Source organism: Antennarius striatus, chromosome 17 (assembly GCF_040054535.1).
Source record: "Antennarius striatus isolate MH-2024 chromosome 17, ASM4005453v1, whole genome shotgun sequence".
Classification (NCBI taxonomy): domain Eukaryota; kingdom Metazoa; phylum Chordata; class Actinopteri; order Lophiiformes; family Antennariidae; genus Antennarius; species Antennarius striatus.
This window is the reverse complement of record NC_090792.1, coordinates 4637016-4663110: the sequence shown is the minus strand read 5'-3', so window position 1 is coordinate 4663110 and position 26095 is coordinate 4637016. Positions and strand designations below refer to the sequence as shown.

The window sequence follows — 26095 nt, the reverse complement described above, 5'->3', positions numbered from 1 at the left end:
ACTGAGCATGTCCCGCCTCTGTCTGAGATCAATTAGACCTGCGTGCTGGCCAGCAGAGGAAATTTTAATTATGTCTGCAGATGTTGTTGCAGCGGCACAGACCCTGTCAGCTGGCTGAGCAATCCTCAGATGCACGCTCTGTGTTTAAGGAGACTCTCATAGCCATGATACAGTGATTAGCTCTGCAGCATTGGCACAGGAGATGGGAACTTGAGTGATGAATGTGACAGATTAAAGATCTTATTTTATTACACTCCAGAAATCCAAATTAATACAGAAAGTATTTATCACAATAAAAAAACAAACAGCTGGAATCATAGTGACTGAACACATCACTATAAACTGTATTGAGTGTGTGCTGTGATGGGTATAGTAGTTGTGATTAACAACTCATTAGTAGAGTTCCAATTTTGCATTCGTAAATAACACAGATTTGGGATTCTTTGACAAAGTCATGTTCTTCGCTTGCTAATTAGGTGTTGTGCAGCACTCCATTTTAATTTCCCCATTTTATGTTCAACAGTAAAATAGAAAATTTAAATTCAAAGGCCACTTTGATTGGGATCATTAAAAAGTTGAAGAATGGATGAAAGTCCCTTGAACATATTCTTCTGTCATGAAGGTCGACGGTGTTCAAGAATAAATGTGAAACGATGCTTTCCTGTGGACGGTTAGATGCTGTTCCCTTTTAATACAGCGTTCACAAATCCACAGCTTCCCTGTTTGGATGGCTGAGCTCTCTGGAAAAAGGCAGAATTAGAAAAATAACACTTTCCTTATTAAGATGGCAGGATACGAGTTAGACTGAGACGTTACCAAGAATATCTGACGAAGCTCGTTGTGCAAAGATATAAAAGCTTACACATACAAAGATAAGGATGCGTAAGTGGTCGGAAAGTTTTAATTCCACTAGTCTATGGAGAATTGTAATGTGTGTGCCTTTTGTTTATGGGGCCAGGGGGAATAAGGCTAGCTTAGTTTCCCAGATACGCCACCTCATTTTCTGTCACACTCTCACACAGTGACTGAACACGGCCCGACTCGGCAAAACCAATCTAGGTCATCTTTCATCATCTGGTTCTTCTACACGGGGGATGAGCTCAGAAATAAGTGGACACTGTGTGTGCTGGAAGTCAGTTTTCGAAGACTTGAAAAACTGAACAGCTTCAACAACTAGGGTGTTCAGCTAATGACAATGCATGGCGTTGTCATTTCATGTTTAGCATGATTTTAGATTTGTCTTCAATTTTTTTAAAAATAAGCCATCAGCTGTTATTATAAAGTCGGAATACAGATATCAGGACCTGCTACTCCACTGTGACAGTGTGGTGACAAAATTACCACTGTCTACAGTGTAGATGCATTAAGGTGAAGAAATCCAACAACAACAACAAAAAAATGGCCTTAGCGGGTTTCATCAAATGAGCTGAAAAGAAAAAGTATGTCTGCCAAAAGGTCAAATGTATGATATGATGATAGAACAGATGATTTTATTAACTGTGTGTTCTGTAAAATGTAGATGATATGAAACAGGTAAAAGAACAGACATCCTGGAGCTCACAGTATGGGGCAGAACACAGTGATCATATCAAGGCTTAATGATAAAGGCATTCAAGCAAAAAGGCATGAGGTATTAAATTATTGCATATGGTTTAACAGAAAATAAGGTAGAACTGTAAGTAAAAGGACTAGTCATGTAAAGTCAAGACTATTGTCATGTGGACGTCACAGAGTCGCTAACAATGAACACTCACAGGCTCAGCTAGAGGGTAACATTTATTAAAACAAAAAACACATTTTATAAATTGCTGAAGCAGACAGCATTAATATAGACTTGCTTGGCAGTGTAACATTTACATTAAAAAAAAAATTAAAATAAAAAATAAAAAATTACATTCCCGTTCTCTGGTCAAGTTAACACTCCTCGTTATTGAGAAACGCCTCAAGCATCCCAAAATAAGAATATCTATTGGATGAGATGAATTCTAACCCAAAGCTTCAGCTTGTTACCTTGGTACTTTTTAAGTTTCATACATTCATAAATTATTTGGTACAACATGGATTTTTTTTTTTTTTTTTTTGTGGAAATGGCTTAATCTTCACATGGGAAGATAGAGAGAACACCATATAACAACAGCTTCAGTCACAGTGAAAACAATCCATGAATGTGAAAGTAAATGAAACATCGTCACACAATTTTACAGTGCAAATAAGTTTCAGCAGCAACAGAAATCTGCTGGCTTCAGCATGTTTCAGGTGAACTCTCAGCTTATAAAGATTCATAGTTTCATATGTAGCTTTTTATTCACTGGACAATTTATGTGCTCTACATGTAAGTCACAGCTATCGAATAAATTCACACTGTTGGAATTTATTCTATAGCTGTGATTTACAGTAACGAAAAAAAGGTACAACACATGTAAAACCTGCATGTTTGACAGTTTCTTAAAGAAGGAAGTTGAACATTAACACAAAGTAAAATAAACTATTTGCATACACACACACACACACACACACACACACACACACACACACACACACACACACACACACACACACAGGTCAATTGCTTTTTTTTTTTTTTTGGGGGGGGGGGTAATTTTGAGAAATTCTCCAGGAATGTTTATTGTTTGCTGAGCTTTCGTATTTAATTTAAAAAGTGACTTTTCTGATCAATGATAATCTACACAGGATTTCAAAGAAGGACACATGATGAAAAGAAGGACTTTGAAGTAAAATAGTCCCCACAGCTCAACGATAAATTTAAATGTTTGCTGTATGTGCCCTACCTATCACTTTATTCTGAAATGCCACTGCCCTGCTTCCCGCTGTTCGTCATAGGACTGTTCCAATTCATGTAAATCAGTGCATGAATTTTCAATTGTGGTTTCATTTTCAACCATCTGCAGTTGCTGCACATGCGATGCAGCGCAATTCAGTCACATCTGAAAATGTTCATAAAACATCTTCTGACAAATTGATATGGAGTCTAATGCAGACCAAAGGCTGGTCCATATCTGTAAAGCCTTAAACTTGAAAACCCCTTTTTGTGTGAAGCGTTGTGTATTCGCTGGCTCTCCCTTTTCTCAGTGAGACTCTCTGCTCCAGAAATAGACACTTTGAAGCTGCAGTGTGTAAAGTTTTCTGAACAAGCAGCAAGACCACCACACTTGTGGTTTTTAGATGAATGGTGGCTAATGCGTGAAAAGTGCTCTCTCCAGGGCACAAACACAGACGAAGGCCCACGGAGAGCGTGGGGGGTGGTTGGGGTTGGGGGGATTACAGTACATATTGGTTTCTACATATTCGCGCCTTGCTTGCCCAGACACTGTGACTTCAGCTTAATGTTCTCAAGTTCTGGCATCGCCTCCGAGTAAATAAATAGAAGAACAAGCTGAACCGATCTTGTGCGTATGTTTTATGTCCCTATGAAATGTGCTTAACATTTTAAATGCTGGCAGGATATTATTCTGTCAAAGATGTTCTGTTTTTAAGTAAAATATTTTTTGGCAGAATTTTAGACATTGGGTCAAGGAGAATATGTCATATACTGTATATTGTCTTGTCTACAGTATTTAAAAATGTACTGCAGCACTTCAAGTTTGAAAATTCACTTTTTTTCTTTTCTTTGGCTGAAATACATGTATAAATACAAAAAAAATAATAAAATCAAAGGTTACAAAAGAGCTCACAACGCTGTTGCACATTTTATGTCTCTAATAACTGTCACAACAATGAATTAAACCTCATGCTCCACGGCTCAGCCCTTAAATATATTATGATTTTCCACAATGCTAAAGTTTACTGTTTGTCGTAGTCATTTTAATGCAATGAATTAATTTGCAGCGTAAGGGCTATTGGTGGGTTGTAAATGATAAAATTAAATAAAGATTAAGGATGGGAAGAGTACTTTCCTGGAGTTTGAAGGAGGTTCCTGCACCCGTTATAGGTTATCAGTGCGGAACGTAACTCCGTAAAAATTAAGTGCTTCATTTGTAAAGGGGAATTTTTATTTTTTTTCTAGTTAGTAAGGAAAAGCGCTCAGTGAGTCTAATCTACAGCATCAAACAACACATACGACCACCTGTTTAGCTGTGCATCCTAAAGTAATCAGATGCATAGATATTTAGAAACCAAGCAAGTAAACACTTTGCATCATCTGCTGTATGTTTTATGTACCTTTTCACTGTCCATCTTGCAAACACTTGAATATACCTACATAGCTGCCATCTATTTACAGGCAGGGCTGCCTCATTTCCTCTGAATGTTGGCATGCTGTCGCCACTTGATCAGATCAAGCACAGGTAACCATTTCAAAACCTTCCCTCCGAATGAAATAATCATCTAACAGAACTGAGCAGCCTCAGGGGGCTGGAATTTTAAAAAAAAGGTTTTTCATTTTGACGTAGCTTGGTCGTCAGAACAACTAAGAACCAACAATGCAGGAATAAAAACTTTTCCCTTCCAATTAAAACAGTTAATGAATGGTGAACTTAACTCAGATTTTTGTCTTTCTCAAAAACTATTAAAGATTAGAAAGATGAGAGATGTGCAAAGTTTTCTACCATTTTCAATTTTTATTCTGAGATAACTCAGTGGTGTTCCTGTTCTCTGCCGCCCCCATATCTGAATCCTGTCTCGCCCTTCATCACCGTACTTCAGCACCTGTTTATTTAACCGTGGTGGCATCAGCACGTTTACATCGGTATATGGTGTCATCTTTGAAGCAGCATTAAATGGGGGTGAGTCAAACATGTCTCTGATTGTAGTGAGTCAAAACACGTTGGGAACCAGGACGTGCTTTCAGCTGAACAGTGATATGTGATTGAGTTGATATGAAGTCAAATTGAGATCAAATCGAGTATTGTGATCTTTGACATTCATCACTTTCATCTGTAAATTGTAAAGCTGTCAAGTTTGAAGAAAATAGCTATTATAAAACGAACGATGAGGAGGATTTTCAGACAAACTTGGGTGTTTATGCGCTTCAGAGAGATTGAGGCTGAATGACATCTGTCCTGAATCACAATAAGATAAATCCCCTGATGGAGTGTGTAGATACTGGAGGTGGAGGCGGCTGATGACTCTGCTGAGACTGCTAGATGATGAAGGTGGTGCATCTGTGGAGAATGGATGGGGATGGGGATGGGGAGGTGGAGAGCATGACACAACAGCGTGAATGAAATGAATGTTCTGAGACCAATATTTAAAAAGACAAGACAGCAAAAATGATGACAATGTTTTTAACAAGAGTGTATGCATACAGTATATTCAACAACATAGCATCCAAAACTAAACGTGAAAAATATACTGAAAAAAGTTTTTTCTAGTGCTCAAAATATGTAATTTTTTTTTCATCTTTCAGAATACGTGATCTTATTTGAAAGCCATAATTCATACTTCAGACATCAAACCATATGTTCCTTGAACTGTTTGTATTAACTCAAATTTGGGAGTACCTTGAGGTCCAGCAGCACTACTTTCTATGCAAACCATGAAAAGTACCACTAATGCACATGTTAATAAGACCTTAATTTCCATAACTGAAAAAAGGGGCTCATTTCCACTCAAATTATTGCCACTTTTTAGCCAAAAAGACCCAACTGCAGATAAAATGGTGGCAGTTTAAGCAGTCTTTTATCCTGGGGAGATAAGTAACCCTGTCAGATAGAAGACAATGTACAAAGACGTAATTAATCACTGCTTCTTGCTGGGTCAAAAAAAGGGCTGGTTTTGCAATTTCAGTACTCAGTGTTAGAAAAGGGTCAAATAAGACAGCGGACGAGTAGCTGTAACTCATTTAAACGAGACGAAAGAAATGTTTGAATCTTCCCATGCATTGATTTCTCATCACTTCACCTTCCATGTGCTTTGTGTATTGTTAAAGATTTTTGCTTTGCAATTCAAGTCTCTGTCCTCATCATTGAGATCCGGACCTGAACCTGCTTCCTGAAGCGGGGGCGTCTACTGTTTGAATGCTTCTCCTGCACAAAATGTGCTGGCACTGCAATGAGATCAGAATGAGACAGAGACCCGGAGAACATGCTTAATGGCCCCCTCGAGCAAGTTTATGACCTTTTAGTGATAAGAGGCTTGTCTTACTGCCGAGCAAATTTATGGAAAGAGAGAAAGGGAAAAGTGCTTTCTAACGTTAAACTACCTTGTTTTTTTTTTTTTTTTGTCAACTACATATCTGTAATGAAGCCACCACATACACTGTAGAGGTTTTCTGTATTAGCACAGGTTTCATTTAAATTATTTGAACTACGGTCACTCTGACCCAAATTATAATTACCTCAGATTTTGGGAGGTCATCTCCTTGATTGGTATCATATAGGGCCTTGTATAGTTTGCAGTTATCGTGCAGTTATAACATCGGGTCATAATTATAGGGGATAATTGCATCCCTAGCTGGGTTCACAGGGAACTCTTCTTCCATATCTGATGAAGATGACATGATTTGAGATGACTTTGTGATAAATAAATGTGATAATGTTGGCTTGTTATGTTGTCTCTTGCCGTTATTTATATAATGGCGCTGATAAGGATTCACCCCGATGTCTACGATTGCGTCACTTCCGCTGTGAGGGAGCGCATCGTAACTTAGGATATATTTTGTTTGGCCAAGGTCCCCATTGATCATAAAAAAATAATAATGCTACCAAAATGTTTTATTAATTAGGCACTTCAAATAATACACCTGATTCATTTTGACTTTCCTGTTTCTATAATAGTTACCACTGGGGTCAAGTTAAGAGTAAAATGAATTGTTTAAATCCGGACCTATAACACTGTGTCTCATATCTTGTCCTTCAATGTTCCATGGCAAATAGAAATGAGACCATTAGTATGTCATTCAAGGAAAAATACATTACTTCCTTCCAGTCATTTTCCCTGTTCATTACCTCCTCCCCATAAGATATTCACATTGTCTATTCATTTTCCTACAAACATCTCATACGGATCATGACCCTCACTCCATTCTTCAGAGACTGAAGACCTTTCAAGAGAATATTTCCTTGCTTTTATTCAAATTCCTGGGGGGGATTATTGTGGGGATCAATGCACTTAGATCTCAAAAATCTCTCCCCCGGATTCACTTATGTCAAACACGGTGTAGTAGAGGGATTTCACAGCACTGAGGAGCCAGGTACCTGTGTATTTTATGGAATGCCAAAGCCGTACAATGTATGGCTTAATCAGATCATTACAGTGCAGGAACCTCAGCACCCCGCCTTTGGCTTACAAGTGACTGGTATCCACAGGGATGAGCCAGATGGTAGGCACTGAGAGCAATGAGCTGGGAAAGCAAACAGGCATGGTATTCACTTTGCAACACCCAACAAAGTGTCACAACTTACCAATTGCCTCACATTAATGCTGAATAAATGATGTTGTGTGTGACTGCTTGGCAGTGTTTGCAATTATACTAATGACGATAATTTTCTGTGACTTCTGAAGGTATTTGCATCTCAGATTTTATATTTAGCACAGCTAGATACTCAGAGATTTTTCATTGCATTCATGGTTGCAAAACAGTGGATTTTCTTGGGACATTGTGCTCTGTATTTTTAAAAAAAATTTTTTTTAATTATTTGGCCTTGGGCTGTCTGTGTGCAGCCTCACTAAGAAACTTTTGTACTAATTCAATTAAAACTGAATCCATATTTGGAAGCTATTCTCCTTCCATTCAACCTGACCAAACACATTCTTGGTGTCGGACAAAAGACCCAAACCGCACAGTGGTGAGAGGTCTTCCTTTAAAATACAATCTCAGATCGCCTCATCATAAATACATTCTATCGCTAATGGCTTCCTTTTTTCTGATGGCTCTGATGTTTAATCAGGGTAAGAGCTAGGTCTTGCTTCTCTTCTGCTGGCACACATTAATTTTCCCCTTTTCTCATTTGTTTGTTTTTTTCTTTTCTTTTCTTTTTTTTCTGCCCTAACAGCCAGCTGGCATTCACTGCTGGTCTGAGTGAGTCCTGGTCAATACGTAAGCAAAGAGTGGGTTGGAGACAAATGACTCACAGCCACATGTGATTAATAATGCTTTCACTCACTAACTCATACTCACAGACAGGCCTCGCCATCTTAATCCAACCTGCTTCATCAAGAGGATTTTTCTACTTATCCTACTGCATCCATATCTAATACATCCATAGTTTCGCATACTTATGTTATGCATGGAATGCATGGGATCATTGTTCTTTATTTCAAGAATCACAACAGAGCCACCAAAAACATTTCAGTGGAGAAGAAGCCAGACTGATTAAACAAATGCGCAACTTCATAAAGTCACAAAATGTAACTTTTCTACGTTAAAAAATGAGTGGATTAATTTAATAAATGTCATAAAAAAATAGTTAATTTCCATGTTCAGCTCAGATCTATTATACTTGGCTGATATGATAATAAGAAGCTACGCTAAAATGAACTTTTTTTGCTTGCAGATAAAATCGCAGATGTGACATGAATCATTGTGAAAAATTGCACGTACAGCTGTAACAGATCCAGAAGTGATCAGTCTTGTGTGAGGGAGCCAAGGAGCATTAGGTAAGATGACACAGAAATTATTGGAGCTAAAATTACCACATTCTGACATTCAGCAGTGGCTATGGTGCAGCCTGTAAAAGATGTGCTTCAGCTTTGTCATTACAGTGCTGACAGCAATCAGTTGGGAATGATGGATGCACTGGCAGCTGTTTATTAACAGACAAGCTGAAGGAGGAGATGAAGGAGCCATGGTTTTAGATGAGCAACCACTCCCATCTGAAGTGATATGATGATTTAAGGATGATAAGATTGAAAGTGTGGCACCATTTTGGTCAAATAGTTTAATATTTCGGAGAACAAAAAAAAGATCCATTGTTTGTCAGAGTCAGTTGAGAAGATACATATGTCAGTGTCCTACATATGAAGTTGCAGATGGTTATCTTAGATTAGTACCAAGCAAAGATCAGAGGTAGCTGTTTGGAAGGAACAAAATCCTCCTCTATAATACTAACTCATGTTGTAAGTCTAGTTTATACATTTCTACAAATATAAATTTTCATTTAACACCCAGCTGTGGAGATGTGGTAGGGATCATTTGGTTCATTATCTGCTAGAATAATTCCAATTGAAGTGCTAGATGCTAAGCTAGACTAAATGAAAACAATACTCGAGAGTGATATTCATGTTCTCACTAATTATCACAGAGAAAACAATTGACTTATTCCCAAACTATCAAACCAGTCATGCGATGAAATTTCTTGTTCTTGCTACTTTTTCATACTTGTCCTGAAGGTATGTAAATTGAATGAACAAGAAATTATGAGGACAGAGTTAATGCCAATTGATAGCAATTTAGCATCTCTCTGAACAATATCTATAACAATATCACGCTGCAAACGTTTCCAGTACAAATAAATCACCTGTGTTCCTCTATGACGAACACTAAAAGCTTCATTGTTACTGTCTCATCCCTTAAAGTAAAACTGTAACCTTGGCCAAAGATCTAAAAGCACACACGTTTCATCCTGAACTATTTTTCATCATCAGTTAAACCCGTCCTTCGTTTAATAATGTGTTTGCTCTTCTAGTCATTACCGAGCACTTTACAGTAAATGCTGGGCAGCTAAATGAGGATGGCTCCTCATCAGTGAATAAAGTGTCTGGGGCAAAAGGGAAAGGAGTCAAGATATGTCAAGTCCAGACACTCTCAACCACTTTGATGAGCAAGAATGCTCTCCCTCTCTCTGTAGGTCATTAGCCCAAGCTGGTCTCCCCACCACGTTGGCCTTTTTCTAAATGGGCTGATGGCCTGACCACATGAGCCCTGCTCTGGAACCATGTCAAAGTTGTCACGCTACATAGAGTCACACCATCAGTTAAGAAGCTGAGGCGCCGGACCCAGTCCATTACATGATTTGTCATTGTTGTAGGAAGACAGGCTGAGTCACTTCTGTCATTTAATGACGCCCCGTGGTATTTTGCCACAGAGACAAGAAGTTGTGAGAAATATATACTGACGCCCTCACACAAAGCAAAATGTGTCCGGCTGCATTTTATTCCTCTGTAATGCAGTGGAGCTTGATCCACGTTGAATAATGGTTACAAGGTCTGCTATTCAGAATGACAAAGGAGAAACAAAAGGGACTGTGTCCAAGTTCACTTTGTAACCTTTACATAATCTGGCCTAAAGCCTGTCTGTTTTTTACCCAGTCAGCCTCAAGGCAGCTGCATTCACCATCTTTCCAGTGATAGAGCAGTAGCCAAGCAGTTTTATAATGAAATGTCTGTAAGGTGAAAGATAAGGTCCCTCTCATACTTGTCAGTCAGCGGCTTTGCCCAGTGGAAACTTGAAGCGTGAATCTGGAGTACATGACAGTCGAGTCAGGCTTTTCCATAGAGAGGCAGGCGAGAGCCAAAGATTGAATCGTATGTTTCTCAAAGTGCTCGTGTCACCAAAGTGAGATTACATATTGGCATGTTCACTTACCCTGACAGCCCCTCACCATAAGTATCTGTTATCACTACATGATGCATTTGACATTACCATTCAAGCGGTCTTATTCAGAAGGTTGCAAGACGTAATTAGGGTCCTACTTGAAAATGCCCCTTTTTCCTGGCTTTGTGTAGACGAGATGCTGCCCAGCTGGCTGTATCTGGTCATGTAGCTAAAAGAATCTTACCTATCTTTGCATCTGGCTAATCACATCTAATTTGTGTCTAAATTAGAGATGCACCCAACCAAAAGCCAGACAACAGAAGGGGCATTTTGGACATAATTGGACTGACAAACCACTGCTAGTTTACCTCATGATTTGTGGTGGCACCTCGCAGATGAGACTTCCTGCAGCTGTAAAGCTTCAGCAGCATCCAGCCCTGGAGATTGTTTTCACTGAGGTCAAGTCCCTCCAAGTATGAAAGAGGACAGCAAAACCCTTTACATTTACAGAAAAGCAAATCTATGCTGTAATGGAATGCAGTACCACCTGATGTGTGAGCAGTTCTCCTTGCCAGCAGCAGAAGACTTGTTTCATAGAACTTTGTGTTCTTCTACTTATTAAGAACAAAAGATCTGCTCGTCTTACTAATAGCTTCTAGCAGTTTTAATTGAGCAACACGTCGACCTAACAGAGATCTTCGTCAGGCGTTGTCAAATCGCATCCACAGAGAACAAGGAGGAATATAACAAAGCAAACATGATGATCAGTCAGCTGATTGTGATCTGCGTCACTAGAAGTCAATCATATCTCAAGATGGACCAATTAGAGTCGGATTTGACTGAACATAAAACACAGGATAGTGGAGACCATAACTCCATTGTTTTGGTCCTGCAGTCAGGCTCAGGCAAGTAATTGGAAAAAATGTGTATTTCTATCTTTAGCAGCAGATTGCAGCCGAACATGAGCAACAACCAAGGTCAGGCTCTAATGGTAGTGCATACGGAAAAGGTGTATACACTGTTTGTACGTAGAAAGAGGCTGTGTGCAATGTGTAGAGGTTGCTGAGGCTAGGGTCGTGACTTGATTTCATGGACTCAGTACAAGCATGGCAAGGTCAACATGATGTCGTCCAGTTACTGCTGAAAAAAAATCAGAGGGGCTGTTATTTATTTGATTTTTTTATTTTAGTTTTGTTTTGATCCATGTGGCACTGCTGCTCACTGCTGGCCCCGGCATATTGTTCCAGTAGATCAGAGAGGGAAAGATTAGGCTTTGTGTTGCCTGAAAGCACCCCAGTGCTCCCTGCTAGACATGCGCACGTAAACGAACACAAGCACAAAAAACACACAGGGACGTGGAGTTTGCAAGACGATAAAAGCAGGAAGAAAGAAACGTGAAATGAAAGCCAAAATCCACCGTGGACCGTTATGCCTTGGTCCCTTTTTTTACAGTGAAACTTTTTTTTTCTTAAACTGTAATATGTTGGTTTTGTTCATAAAAATGACAAGAACCAAACTAAGAGTTCTGTTTTGCAAGTATACATTATACTCAAAGACCATGTGCATTTACAGACTCATTGATCACTCTAGGATCATGAGCACCATTCCTTGTGCTTCTCTACAGACCGGGCCGGGGGGCCACAAAAATCGACAATCCTTATTCTGTGCAAATGCATGCTATGAAGCCTGGAAGCTGGCTCGGCACGCAAAGTGAGCTCCACTGCTGTGTACACACATAATTATCATTATGGGATGTCAATAAACACATTCTCCGTATGTTGTCTCCCTTTCCCCATCAATGCTGCCCCCCCCCCCAGGTATAGATTGACAGGAGTTCAAGGTTTGCATGTCACTCCCCATTTTTGTGCTTACACACTTGCAGAGAATGAGGTCAGAGAAAATACTGCACTTTACTGCTGTAACATGAAACATTTCAGATAATGAGTTTTCTATATTTTAATGTTCTAGTGAAACGATGAGGCTCATATAGTCCTAATCAGTTCTGATCAGAATCTGTCACCTAATTAGCATATTATTTATGTCTTCCAGACACTTTACTGTTATTACGCTGTTGTTCGATCCAGGGGCGGGGCCAGATGAGCGTTGACATCAGCTAGGTGCTAATTTGCCCCTGAACTGTCACTTGACTAATTTTTCTTAGTGTGGAGAAAATTGGGTTTCTGCAGTGCTGCTTTCTCTCTCTCTCTCTCTCTCTCTCTCTCTCTCTCTCTCTCTCTCTCTCTCTCTCTCTCTCTGTCTCTCTCTGTCTCTCTCGCTCTCGCTCTCTCTCTCTCTCTCTCTCTCTCTCTCTCTCTCTCTCTCTCTCTCTCTCTCTCTCTCTCTCAACAACGATGTGGTGTGTCAAAGATGTCTTATGTCTTGTGTTGAGTGAGAAGCTTGGTTTCAGTCAGAGGTTATTTTAATTTACGTATATTTTGTTGTGCTTGTTCATTATTAATGTTTTACTATTGTTTATTTTTGTGTGTGAATTCTTTTTTTTGTGTGCATTTCTTTTGATTTTGTGTGAGTGCAATTATTTTGTAATTTATTTTCTTATGAATAAACATGCTTTTAAAAATCAAAATCAATCTCTCTCTCTCTCTCTTTCTGTTTTGGAATGAAAGGACTTTTTTTAAATTGAATACATCCTGTTCATTATTAACAGACTTAATCAGTTAAAGGTATGAAAGTCAAAATCTCAAAAGTAAAATTTGTTATTCTTGTACCTAAACATGAGGCTGACTGTCTGTCATTAGGAATAAGGAGCACAAAAATGTGCAAATTTTATTCTGACATGGAATCATTTTATTCTGTTCGTATTAGCATTGGTACCTGTCACTTCTGTCTGAGAGATGTGCATGTCAGATCACTCCCCCATAGTTGCTTCGAGCATTTCCCAAAACATTTTGGTTTGGATATCGTATTAATAATTCAAAATAGTAAGGCAGTCAGTCTCTGGTACCCCCCCCCCTCCATACTCCCCTTGGTACCAGCAGTACTTTTTTGCTTTTTGTGTAGGTGATCACCAGGTCCAGTAACACTGGACTCTACCTGGGTGATGGATGGGGTAATTTCCCACTGTGAATATTTTACTTCAACAATTTGATAAGTGTAATGAAAGAATTTATAGCACTACTGTAAAAGTATTTTGTGTGTCAGTGCTCAAAACTGTTGGGCTAACAGCTAACAAGAAGCGACTTGTGAAACATGCATACATCTTGTTGAACAAAGATATTGAAGATGCATTTGCGACCTCTGTGTAAAAGATTTACCTATTTACGGCCCCCAATTTGGAAATATTCTAAATCTATCAATGATTTCACAGCAAGGTCAAAACATGTATATGCAGAAGCAGAAGTGGCGAACCAGTTCAAATATGTTTCTCAGTATTGTAGTGGGGGTGACACTGTTTTTAAAATCAGACAGCTTTTTAGTTTTCAGTTCCCTCTTTTATTGATCAAATAGTGGGGATGCGACCGTGAACGCGTTCTGCTGCGTTCTGAAATAAAATCCGCCGTCACCGATGGATGTGTACAGTATGTACAGCTGAGACAAACACTTTGATATGATAGTGGTTTAACGGTGTTATATCAATACTTTAAATGATGTGCAAGTGCAAGGAGGGACTACAGGAAGTATTTGCTGGTGTGGTTCAATTTAATGTAAGAAAGTAAAGAGCAAAGAAAAGGCTGGTGGTTTAGTGGATAACACTGTTGCCTCACAGCCACTAGTAGCTTGGTTTGTATAAAAGGACAGAGAATTAGGATTTCCAGTTGTCCTCAGATTGTGCTTTAGCATGAATGTACTGGATTTAAAAAAATCCTTCTTTTTTTTATCAGTCTCTTTTATTGGTTGAAAATATTTAACTAAAATGACAGACATTGAGTTGTCCATGTCTAATAATAGATTTCATCATTTTCTTTTGTCATAAATTTCCTCTTTGGTTAGTATCTTTGAAATGCCACAGGCCGTCTGTTGAAACTTTGTAGTCTCCATGACAACGCTACAATCCTGGCACATCATCAAGGCTACTTGGTCAGGCAAAGCTCATCCAGCAATACAAAGGATGAAACTGTTTTTCCGGCTTTGACATGTAAAGTTTGCCTTTGTGCTTTTTTGGTGCGAGTTTTATCCATCCCTAAGAACAAAAACTGATGCTAAAAGCTTCTGTGTTTTTTTTTACTCAGCTGTTCCATTAACTACGAACTATCTGTAACCACAAAAGAAAAGGCAGAGTGTAAAATTGCAAGTTGTACAAGCTGTCATGTTTGATGAGTCATGTTTTAGCTTCTCAAGGTTTACACATCCTGTTTCCTGTTGTCCACCACTTTTACAGGTCACTTCATGTTTTTTTTTTCCCACTGCAATCATCTCCCTGCATTGTCTACATTTATGCCTTTTTATTCCCACCTCCTATTGTCCTGTCTGTTTTCCCACTCTTCTGTGCCAATTTGTGAGGAACCCCTGTGAAGTCCTGACCTGCCTCTCCCTGTCTCCCAGCTTCAACATTACCTGTCCGGTCCTCTGCATTGTGGATTTGGGATTGTTTGCTTCTCTGTTGGATAATCTCCTCACCTTTACCAATCTCAGTAAAGACCTCAATTTTTACACACTAGGACTGTTTTCGTACTTTTGGCTCCTGTTTCCTGTTGCCACAAGTTACAACAGATCAAAGTTATGACTTCTACAAACTTTTTCAGCGCATCGTCTGTGCTCACGCTGAGAACATAAGCCGACTTGAGGCGATGGAAAACTCAAAACAGTGACGGCACACTTCCAGTGATCTCAGCAGCTGCACTTCCATCCCTTGAGCCGGTCAAGACGACTGAGCATGCTGGGACTCCATGCTCCGATAAGCCACAAAGAGCATCTTTCTGCACTTTCTTTCACTTCAGTTCGGTTCACGGATTCAGTTCTCCATCTAACACACACACATACAAACACACACACACACACACACACACACACATAGCTATGCCACAGTAGAGGCTGAATTGACTTCCCAGCTTCCTGTTGTACCGGTGAAGGCAGAGGCTGTGGATGTGGGGCATTTGGAGGTTTCAGGGGATAAGTGGGTTCAGTGAGAAACTCTTCTTTGCCCTTTCATGGCGACTCATATCCCATTAAGTGGGTTTTGTCCTGTGATGAGGATACTGCTGGCGCTCCTCAACAATCCCATTACAGATCATAAAGGGAGTTGGGGATGTGGCCTGAGAGCACTCAGGCTGCGCTGCAAAGGCATCCAGACTTTGTGTGTATGGCAACTGTGCCACATCTGTCTTTTTAACTGTAGGTGAGCTTATTCTTCAGATCCTCTCTGTTCCTCTCTGCTGCTTCATGCTCAATGGTTAGCATTATTAACTAAAATGCAGGCTGGACATAAGACGTGTGAAAAGCAAGACCAGTCTGACAACAGGGAAGTGCGCAGTTTAACATCTCACCGTGCTTTCACCCTCCATTTTTTTTCAAGGGACATCAAAAGAAATATAATTCTTTTATCTGTAACTATATTTTAATACCACCTTCATTAAATGTGCACAAACCCCTATGTCTATACTGTACACCCTTAAATTGTGGATTTACAGAAACAGAACCTAGAAACAGACTCCAACTCCACCATCTCTCATCAGCTGTGCTGCGACTTTTAGTGTAGTTTTAGATCATGTTTTTGGTTTTCTGGCCAGCAAAGCGAAGTCATTGACTTTTTTTTTACAAGCTTTGCTGAAACCAGTTCCTGACCTTGTGACAGACGTGCTGCATGCCAGCTGACCATGAAGGAGGTAAACAGCATCAACTAGCTGCTGAACACAAAAGCATATGAAATTGATATTTTCCTCAGTTGTACTTCAGTGTCAAAACACTAGACAGAAAAGCAGTGCTTTGTATGTCAGTCTGGATGCATCAGATAGCCTGGCTTATTCTGTTATCAGATAGTACGGCAATAGACACTTTACCAGGCAATCTGGGCCCAACACTGTTACCAAAGTCCCAGATCAGAGTTCTTCCCTCATTGTGGAGAAAATCAGATTTTAATCTGTCTGAAACGCCTGTAGCTTAAGCCAATATTAGTAACAGATTCTAAAAGGTAAAATTAAAATTAAAATGTGAGGGGAATGACTCCTGAAATAGTCAGCCAATATCAAGTCTGAAACAGTAAATCAAAAATATTACAGAGAATGAAATGAACTCACGTCTGCCAGGGGGTTTATATAAATATTTGAATATAATATGTTTGTGATGAACTTGCTGACAAGCTGGTCTGGTGGTACAAAAATAAAATAAATAAACAACAAATCAAGTTTAGGCTATAAAAAAAACGCTGTTTCAAAAACGTTTTAGTTCAGTATCTGAATTTATCCAATTCAGATTGAAACCTGAAAGAGGAGACAGACGACAAGTCAAAGAACTGTTATATATGTTCGCTTTTATCCTCTGCTCTCACTCTCTTTCCTCCCTTCTTTTCCTTCCTTCTAAGAAGTTACTTGATGACGCAAACTGAGAGAGAGACTAGAAGCAGGAAACAGAGATGATACATCACTGCAACATCATGACCCTGTGGTAAAGAAATGCACATGATTAAGATTTATTTGTAGGAATATTTCTAAAACAAAAATAAAATTAAAAAAATCAAACATCATTTAAAGTTGAATCATAACTACGACAGTGGACCAGAAATAACTTTTCCTCATGCATTATTTATATTCTTGTTTTATTTCATTTGTTAAAAATACTACATGAATCCATGAGGTGAATGTCAAGAGTGTCTTCCTGCCATTTTTTAAGTTTGGTGTTTTGTTTTTTTAAACCGATTTTTAATGAGACACACGAATGGAGTGAATCAATACTCGGCTTTGAATAAACAAGCATTAATGATTTTTCCCGGAATGCCACTGTGCAATAATTGCATTTGCAAATTATGTACATTAAACATAGTGTAAGTGGGTGGACTTAATATCCTGCACAACTTTTATGCAATCAAACACAAAGGGTGTTTCATGTTTACTAGGAATTTATTTTCAACTGAACTTTGGGAGGGATAATTTGATTCAACCTTTTAAGCCATAGTGCCCAGATACACATACAGTACATGGGTGTTAATACTACAACAATAAGCAAGAGCTAAATTAGGCCTATAAGGCATTTAACTTGACAATCTTATATAAAAATAGACATTGTTTATAACTTCAAGCAAAGTACAACCACTCTTTGATGCACATTATGTATTTCTATGTCATTACAGCAGTGGATGGTGGTGGGGGTATGAGCTTCACATGCAGCTCCTCTACATACAGTGTTCCATCTGCACCTCGTAACGTCTGCACCAAGACTTCCTATAAGAGTAACCATTAATCAAACAGGCAGCTAGCTTTTTTTTTTTTTGACAGAACAAGCAAGTGGCATAAATAACTAAAACATCGGAAGAAAACAGCGAGGAAAAAAGACAGTGCTGAAGAAGAAATGAAACAGGAAATAACAGCCAAAGTCACCTTCAGTCCTGATAATTTATAGAACAGTGACACAAGCATTAACTACAATGAGAGTGATTAACATCATCAAAGACATTAGCTGCTGTTTATTTTGTCAAGGTGTTTATCTGTGGCTCCCCATTTGGCAAGCTTCACATTTTTTTTATTTTTTTTTATTTTAAGTAGTACTGGCTATGGAATACTAACAGCTCGTCTCTTTGGACAACAGTTGTGGTCTTGATGTGGGGCCAACTTCTGTGGGGCTGGTCGTCAAGCCATCAGGTAGATAAAATTAATTGATTTCTTCCATCTGTCCATGGATCCATCCATCCATCCATCCATCCATCCAACCTTTCATCCGTCCATCCATCCATTTTCTTGTCGATGAAACAGCAATCGTCTTGTCTGCAGGCACTCTTTACAGGGTGCAAGAAACACAACACAAAGGCATACATTTGACTAGTGTGTGTGTGTGTGTGTGTTGTGTGACTGTACAGCAATGATATCATCGCGTCTTGGACACACTTGTACAAGTCGAGCAGTTTTGCCTACGGAGCGCTGAAAATGTCAAAAAGCTTGGAGGCGTTTATAATGCAGCAGCTGTGAATGCCTCATTATTCACATTTATAAGGAGGAATGAATTAATCTGTCGAGCCACTCCTGATGAAACATCTCACACACTCTCATCACCGCTACACAACTGCAGCAGTTATCACAAAGTGTCAAAGAATGAGAAGCCGGGCCTCTTTTTCATTTTGAATTCCTCCCTATCTCACCTTAATATAACATTTATACAACTGCTCCTTTATCAAACTGAGATGAGTTGCCAGTTAATGCTGAGGCACGCACTCTTGATCATGCCGGGTCTAAACAATAGTATTTATCAGCTGGGCAGAGCCTGGTGGGTTTGCCAGTCGTCGTGGGACACTGCAGACTCCTTGAGGGAATTGATCACAGAAATGCATAAATAATAAAGTAGCATGTCATCCTGACTTCCCATCGATTTTCCCATTAACTGCTGATTGATACAAGCTTTAAATGTCAGTACTGTCATTGATTGCCACAAGTGCACACACTCAACCTGTAATGTCATGTCACTCAACCTGCAGCCTTCCACCTGGTTGGACTAAATTAAAGGTTAACAGGTGGGCCGTGTCATTGTGCTGCATTTAGGAGCCGAAGCGTTCATGCGCTTTGTCTCTGTTTGCCCTGATGAGAATGAAATCCACACAACTTCACCAATCCGGATTCACAAATCTCTACGTAAAGGTTTACCAATGCTAGAATACGGAGATACGAAGGCATCATTTTGGTTAATAACAAGAGCTTCTGATTTAACATAGAGGTGAGGATGTGATTGGCACGTTATTTCAAACTCGCTTGTTGTGTTTTGAATTTAGTATTAAAGAAGCTTCTTTAAATTAAATGATTAACCAATAATTAGATAAACTGATCTACAGAGTTTATAAACTAGAGGTTTTCACAGCTAAACTTCAAACACATACATCTAATCACACTGTTGAGAATTTTATATTTCCTTTTATCTGTAAAATGTGTCTGAGAATGTGTAAACCTGGTGTCATCTGCTGTCAGAATAAAACCTCTGTCAATCTTACAGATTGGAATGAAGTTCTGAAATCTGTCAACAGTAAATTGTAATGTTGAGACTTAACTGTATATAGATGACTCAGTGAAAAGAATCTAAACATACCAGGAAGCATTAGTCATCACTTGGATACAGAGTTTTTCTATCTAGCTGGACATAAATGGAACAAGACCGTGTTACTCGGGGCTCAATACAAAGCCGACAGTTTATCAACCAATTATGTGTCTTTTCCTCTTCAGCATCTCGGGAAGCAAAAAAAAAAAAAAGCTTTAATTTGAGATACTACAGGCCTTTGAAACCAACCTCCCATCATCTAATAAAATAGCTGGAGTTACCTAGAGAGACCAGTGAGCTGCTGTGATGGTCAGCCTGGGACATGATTGGTTTCATGGGGTCACAGAATGTACAGGAAGGAGAGGGCGAATATTCGCATTCATTAGAACAGATGAATGTTCAATTGCTGACTAGTTAGCTGGACGTTAATGGGCATAGCACCATGTTATCATGTCCAGAGTGTAATCGGAATGGTTAACCTGTGTGTGTCACAGCTCTAACACCTACAACCTAGCACCCACTCACACTGACTCGTGTAGGCCAGGTCAGCTGACCTGCACACTGGTCTCTGCAACAGTAATTATACATCACACTATTCCAAATAATAGTTGAATAATAGAAGGGGACATATACCCAAAATGTGCCGAAGTAGTTCATGTCTTGCAATTAGTCGAATTTCAGTAGACCTTATGTCTCAAAGACCAACACCGTTCAGATTTGAGACCAACTATGACATCATAGTAGACTTTGTGCCTCCTCCAGCAAGGACACACTACCAGTACTCTGTTTTTGCTCTGCCCCCCACATACAAACACACACTGGTGCAAAGCACCCATTCATACTGTGAGAAAGTGAAAAATGAAGTCCTGGATCTGCAGACTAATCTGGGTCCACCTCGGATTTTTAATCATTATTTTCGTCGTCCTGGACCAAGACACATCCCACCATCAAGTTTTATAGCGTGATTATTAAATAGGTTTTGCTTAAACATGCTGACAAGCCAATACACAAACAAATAATTTATAAATCTGTCTATCTGTTCTTATCTCCGAGCTCACCATAAACATTTCTAGAGTTATTCAGGTCTTTATTCCAAAACTGCCCTGTCTTTTTACTTTATCGGGAGAAAAAGAATTTAAATTGGTTAAAGTTAAGAGTATGTTCATCTCTCAAGGCAACGTGTCTTTCAAAACGGCTACAAGCAGTTTAGAGCCAGCAAAACACCATGCTTGTAATCTCACTTCACAAATTTACTGATGAATTTTGTTGTGACTCGGAAGAAATTGTGATGTTTGCCTGACGGCTCAAACCTCTACGCACTGGGATTCTGTTTTAAGCCTCTGAAATGAAACGGCACGGTTACGATGCTCAGCAGGAAACTGTGAGTGTATGTGTTTGGTATTGGAACAGTGTGAGGGGCAGACATGGGCAGAAAAGCCAAAACACACAGTTTCTCCTCACTGTTGTGACGGTCGTGGCGGCACACTTTAGGGCCCCAGTTGCATTCCGGTAGGTATATTAACAATGATGCTCATTGTAAACTGTTTGCCAGAGAGCTTCAGCATCTTAAAGAGCACAGTATGGGAAGGTTAATGAAGCAAGGGTCTCGTTTCATCCCACTTCCATTGTGAGATAATTTAATGAATCTCTTGCAACCTATTTATGGCACCACTTGGTGAAGATAACCGAGGTTAATAAAGTAGAGGTCAACTCTTTATCACACCTACTCACACTGTTTTCCTCTTTCCTATGCTATAGCAGCTCATAGAAGCATTTCTCGTTAATGATCTCTCCCATAGGGTGACTGAGTACAAATGTATTGCACCGAGTTTAACGCCTCAATTCCCACAGGCGTATTTGCCTAAACATCAAATTATTGCAGGTGCCATGGTTTGTACTTATCTCGTGCTAATAGCCGGCATCTTAACTGAACCTGTACAAAAAACAAGAGTAACATGCACATTACACTAAAAATGGCAAGCACTCAGCCAATCAGTGGTGGAAAACCGAACTGATGGAGCATGACAACGCACACTGGAGATGAGGTGTTGTACCCAGGGTATGGAATCAGCAACACAGGCAGGAGGGACAACTAAGGTGTGTGTTGAAAGTGGATTATCAGTGTGTAAACACATCTGCGCCTTGTAGACTCTCATAGTGTAATTACCTATTAGGGTAACGACGGCAGATCTGCAAACATACAGCTGACTTAACTAAGCACATGGAGCTCTTTTATTTCTCCCACCAGGGGAGGGCACTAGCCTCCTGTAGGGGGTGAGCTCCATTACATTGTTTAGAAAAAATGGGGGGGGAGGTCATGTGAAAATGGAAGTGCAGCTACATCTTCTATTATGAAGAGCAACTTGAGTTGCCTTGGTGGAGGTTTGCACTCGCAGAATAACAATAATGAAGACAATATTTGGTTTTTCAATGGTTTTTAAATTATTTTTACACAACTAAAAAGAAAATAAATTGGTTATTCCTTCTTTTGTGTTGCAGAAACCAAAGTCCTCTATTTGGTCTTTGATTCAAAAACAGCTGCAACATAAAACTTGTAGAAAATCAACAACATCCCACACATAAAACACACAGAGAGCATGATGGTCTACAGGATGAGTACATTTGACTTAATCAATTGTTCAATTGTTTTGTTGTGTTCTGAACTTAGTTGTGACTACATTGTTGCGGTTCCATCCAAAGTGAAACAAAAGGCCCCTCCACAGTTTGTTCTCATGGAAGCTACTCCAGGACATCTCTCCTTGGTCTGCTAAGCAGCAAACGCCCTTGATGATCACAGACTCGATCATTCTCTGGGGTATGTGAGGATGAAAAATGGGGGGCATATTAAATAAGAGAAATGCTCATTGAAGCGAAACAATGGATGGCAGCCTGACTGCAATCCCTTCTCTTTCATACACATATTAGGCATATTTGAAAAGGGATATAAAATAATCTCTTGTTGCTTTGTGCTTTTATGCACTGATCTAATGTTTAAAGTTTTATCATTTGAAGGACTTTTTTTTTTTTTAAGTTGGAATCCATGTCTTGTGATTGGTGTGTGGTTTCTGAGGGAAACACACTCTTGCAGTACGTTCCTCACTGATGCTTCTAAAACTCCTAATTGAAAAGCAGACGCCTTTCCTGATTTGAACTTTCTGGACGTGATCATATTTCTCTGTGCCTTCCAGAACTCTTAAATATTACTGCTGCAGGGATGAGACTGTTTTTATCTTGTTTAGATGGTGTCCTTTTAGAGTAAGAGCCACTCAGTGAATTAAATAGAAAAAAATAAATAAAAAGAAACATGCCATTGGATGGTTAAAAAAAAACAAACACTCCAGTTGAGTCTTTCCTAAAAACATCTCCCCTGCTGGTTTCCCACTTGCAAACACAACCTGCTGTGCTGGTTGACATACCTGCTGGGATCTGCAGTGGACACATTTTATCTCAGTAGAATGAAAAAAGAGCTACGGATGGTAGCAGTGTGATGGTGCTGGAATTTGTGGATGCTTTGGTCAGGGATGGTCACAAAAGATGCTTGGTTCTGTTTGCAGAGAGCTCAAATGATTAATTTTAAAAGACTTGCAGTAATGTGCACAGTTGAGAGCTCAAACATTTCTTTACTTCCAGATATTACTGTCAAACAAGGGGCAGGAATCCGTCGCTCCAGTACAACACATCCACAGCCACACCCTCCCCAATAGAACCAGTCTGTTCTACTGGTCACTGAGAAGATCTGTCTGCACACACTTAGCGTTGGATTATTTCCAAAAGGGCGACCGGATGATTGTGATGTTGTAAGATCCGAAACACAACACAACACACATGCCAAGACAACCAGCTGTTTTGCTGGGATGCCTGCTGGGAGCTGTGGGGTGATCCTCAGATGCTTCTCCACCACAGCTGTATGTGCATCTTTGCCTTCACAGAAGTGCACTGATGTGTTACCTCTCAACCTGTTGCATTTGTCACGCCATTGATCCGAATGAAAAGAGCAAGCAAAATCAAAATGCAGGAACCAAAACAACCTGGGACTGTGTTACTTCAAGCTTTCTGAATTTGTATTTGTGCACACACATGTGTGAAAGCTGCAGCGGGTCAACTCCTGCTTCCTCTATTTTGCTTCAGTCTGGTTTCAGTTTTTATTTATTTATTTATTCATTTATTTTTGTGGGCCAGCCTCCCTCATTAAAGTGATTAAGCAATTACACTGATTGCGCCCACGCTCAGAAGAACGAGGGAAGGACCCCGGGGTATCGAGTGCAAAAGCTTTCTTGGAGATAATGACTTAATTTGTGTCTAATCAAAATAAAGCCTGTTCTCTTAAATATCCAACCTCCATTCTTTATGACCTGAGAAGGTAGCATTGAGGAGAGAAGGGGCCTTTTCCAACTTACATTTCACTTTTTACTGTCTGGATATGAGATACACGTGTAATTTCATTAGGGGTGGAGGTCTCTATTAACATTATATTATCTGATCAGAAGTGATAATGATGAAGACATTGAAAGATAACGTACAGGTGGCTTTAAAACAATTAGTTTGTGAGTTAGATCGACATGTAGTTCATTTGTCTGCGGAATGAAAAAAAAAAAGAGTCTTTTTACAGAAGCAGCCTCAATGCATGGCTTCATTCTTCTGACACACAGTCAGTCATCATGTTCTCATCACAGCTCCATGGGCCCGCTGGAGCCAGCACCAAAAAAAGAATCACAGCAGAACCGAAATCACAACCGTGGGGAAGGAGCTGACATCAGTGGGATCGCTGAGTTGCGTGTGTTTATGTGTGTGTATGTGAAAGGGGAGGGGGTGTAAAGAAAAAGCAGGGGAAGGGAGGAGAGGAAGAACTTACCCCGTGAGGATATCTGAAGGAAGAGGCGGGGGTCTGCAGCGCGTATGGCCGCGGTGTACCGATCCTCCACACCGGCGACCTGCGCCTTCTTCTCAGGCATGAGCCGGACCCTGAGCCTGCCCCCGTCTGCGCCCAGCCACCACTCCATGATAGTCGTGAGGTCCACCTCTAAGGTGAGCACGGGGGCCTCCTCGTGCACAAATAGCCCCCCGCACCCTGTCCTGACTAGATCCTCTCCTATTTCCACCACAACTTGGTTAGATTTCCTGCTCGCTTTCGTCAAGTCCAATTTCAGAACTTTGGACATCGGCCGCTTGTGGAAGAAGGGGAGCTGTCCTTCAACAGTCGCGTTCTTCAACGCAGAGTCGGTGTCAGACATAGTCTCCACAAAAGTAGAGATGGTTTTCTGCAAAGGTATGCAATGCATTTTTAAGTTTGCGCGAACCGTGTAGCATCCGCGATAAGTCTGGCAGTCGCCGTTCAGGGGTCTTTTTATGAAGTCTGCCAGGTAATAACGCAACAGAGAGGGGACCGCAAAATCCACGGCCAGGGTTTTCCTCTTGAGTCTGGAGTTTATGGTTTGGTTGGAATCTCGTTTCCCCCCGGTTTCCCCGCTGTTGGCACCGCTGCTGCTCACGTTAGAGCCGGCGGTGGCTTGATCCATCCCCGCGGTGGTTCTTGGCGAGGCGCACTGCAGATCAGCGAGAAATGCCGCAGAACAAACAAGCAAAAACAATATCCTGGCGTTCATGGTTAAATAGTAGTCTTTCGTTGAAGAGAAGCAGCCGTTAATCCCACCGCACACCTCCCCACTATTCTCTCGTTTACGCAGCAAAGTGTGAATCGATGATTCTGCGGGTCCTGCGTCTCTTTACCAGTGCGCACCCGTGGTCAGACGGGCTTTTCACATTTGTTTGTGACCGGCAGTTGCTCTCCTTACTTCTTCAAATGGAAAAAGTGCCATTTCCCCCTCTCTGCTCCCCCCACATACAAAAGACAATGGCTTTTACCGGCGGTGTGAGCCCAGCGACTCGCTCTCCGGGACGCTGATTGATATGCCGGTCGGGTCCGCTCCGGTGGCTTTCAAAGACCGCCTGTCTCTTGGCACAGTGGTACAAGTGGTGTCTCTGTCATCAGAGGGATGCAACGTCGCTCTCTCCCCTCACAAGTAAATAATGAATTCACAAAGAGTTTGGAGAAGCAGTGCATGGATTAAAAAAAGGGGGAAAAAAAGAAAAGAAAATAACGTCACATATTATAGATAATAGAGAAAAATAGAAACCCGCATCCTCACAGCTGAATTGCTCGCGGAGGATTTGAGTGTTCATTTGCTCAGAAGTGTCTCCTCCGGTCTTCACACCAGCACCGAAGTCGATCACACGTCCCTTTGACGTCAGTATGAGCAGTTTTGTCCAAAAACACGAGTCCCTGGTGTCGCTGTTATGGAAGCTCTGGTGCGCCCTCAGTGCTAAACCGATTTTTTCCCCGGTATGTGGTTACTAAAATTAATTTTGCCAGGAGGTATGACAGCGCCGCTCCACTCCGCTTTCCTGTCGTTATTTTTTTTTTTTTTCTTTTTGTAATTGATCTTCGCCGGAAAATTGAATTTGCTCTCTCCTGGTTTGACGCAAATGGAATAGTTTGAGTGGAAACTGGAGGCCGTCTGGCTCTGTTATGTTGTGTGA

At 40.3% G+C, this 26095-nt stretch overlaps 1 protein-coding gene across 1 annotated transcript in view; it reads right to left on the bottom strand.

Annotated features, from left to right (window-relative positions):
* alk (ALK receptor tyrosine kinase) overlaps positions 1 to 25828 on the bottom strand; it is a 394873-nt gene extending 369045 nt beyond the window's left edge. Inside the window, exon 1 of the mRNA XM_068338207.1 lies at positions 24411 to 25828. Within this exon, the coding sequence (XP_068194308.1) occupies positions 24411 to 25161 (751 nt within the window). The 5' untranslated portion in view covers positions 25162 to 25828. The remainder of the gene's footprint in view (positions 1 to 24410) is intronic.
* Positions 25829 to 26095: the final 267 nt, after the last annotated feature.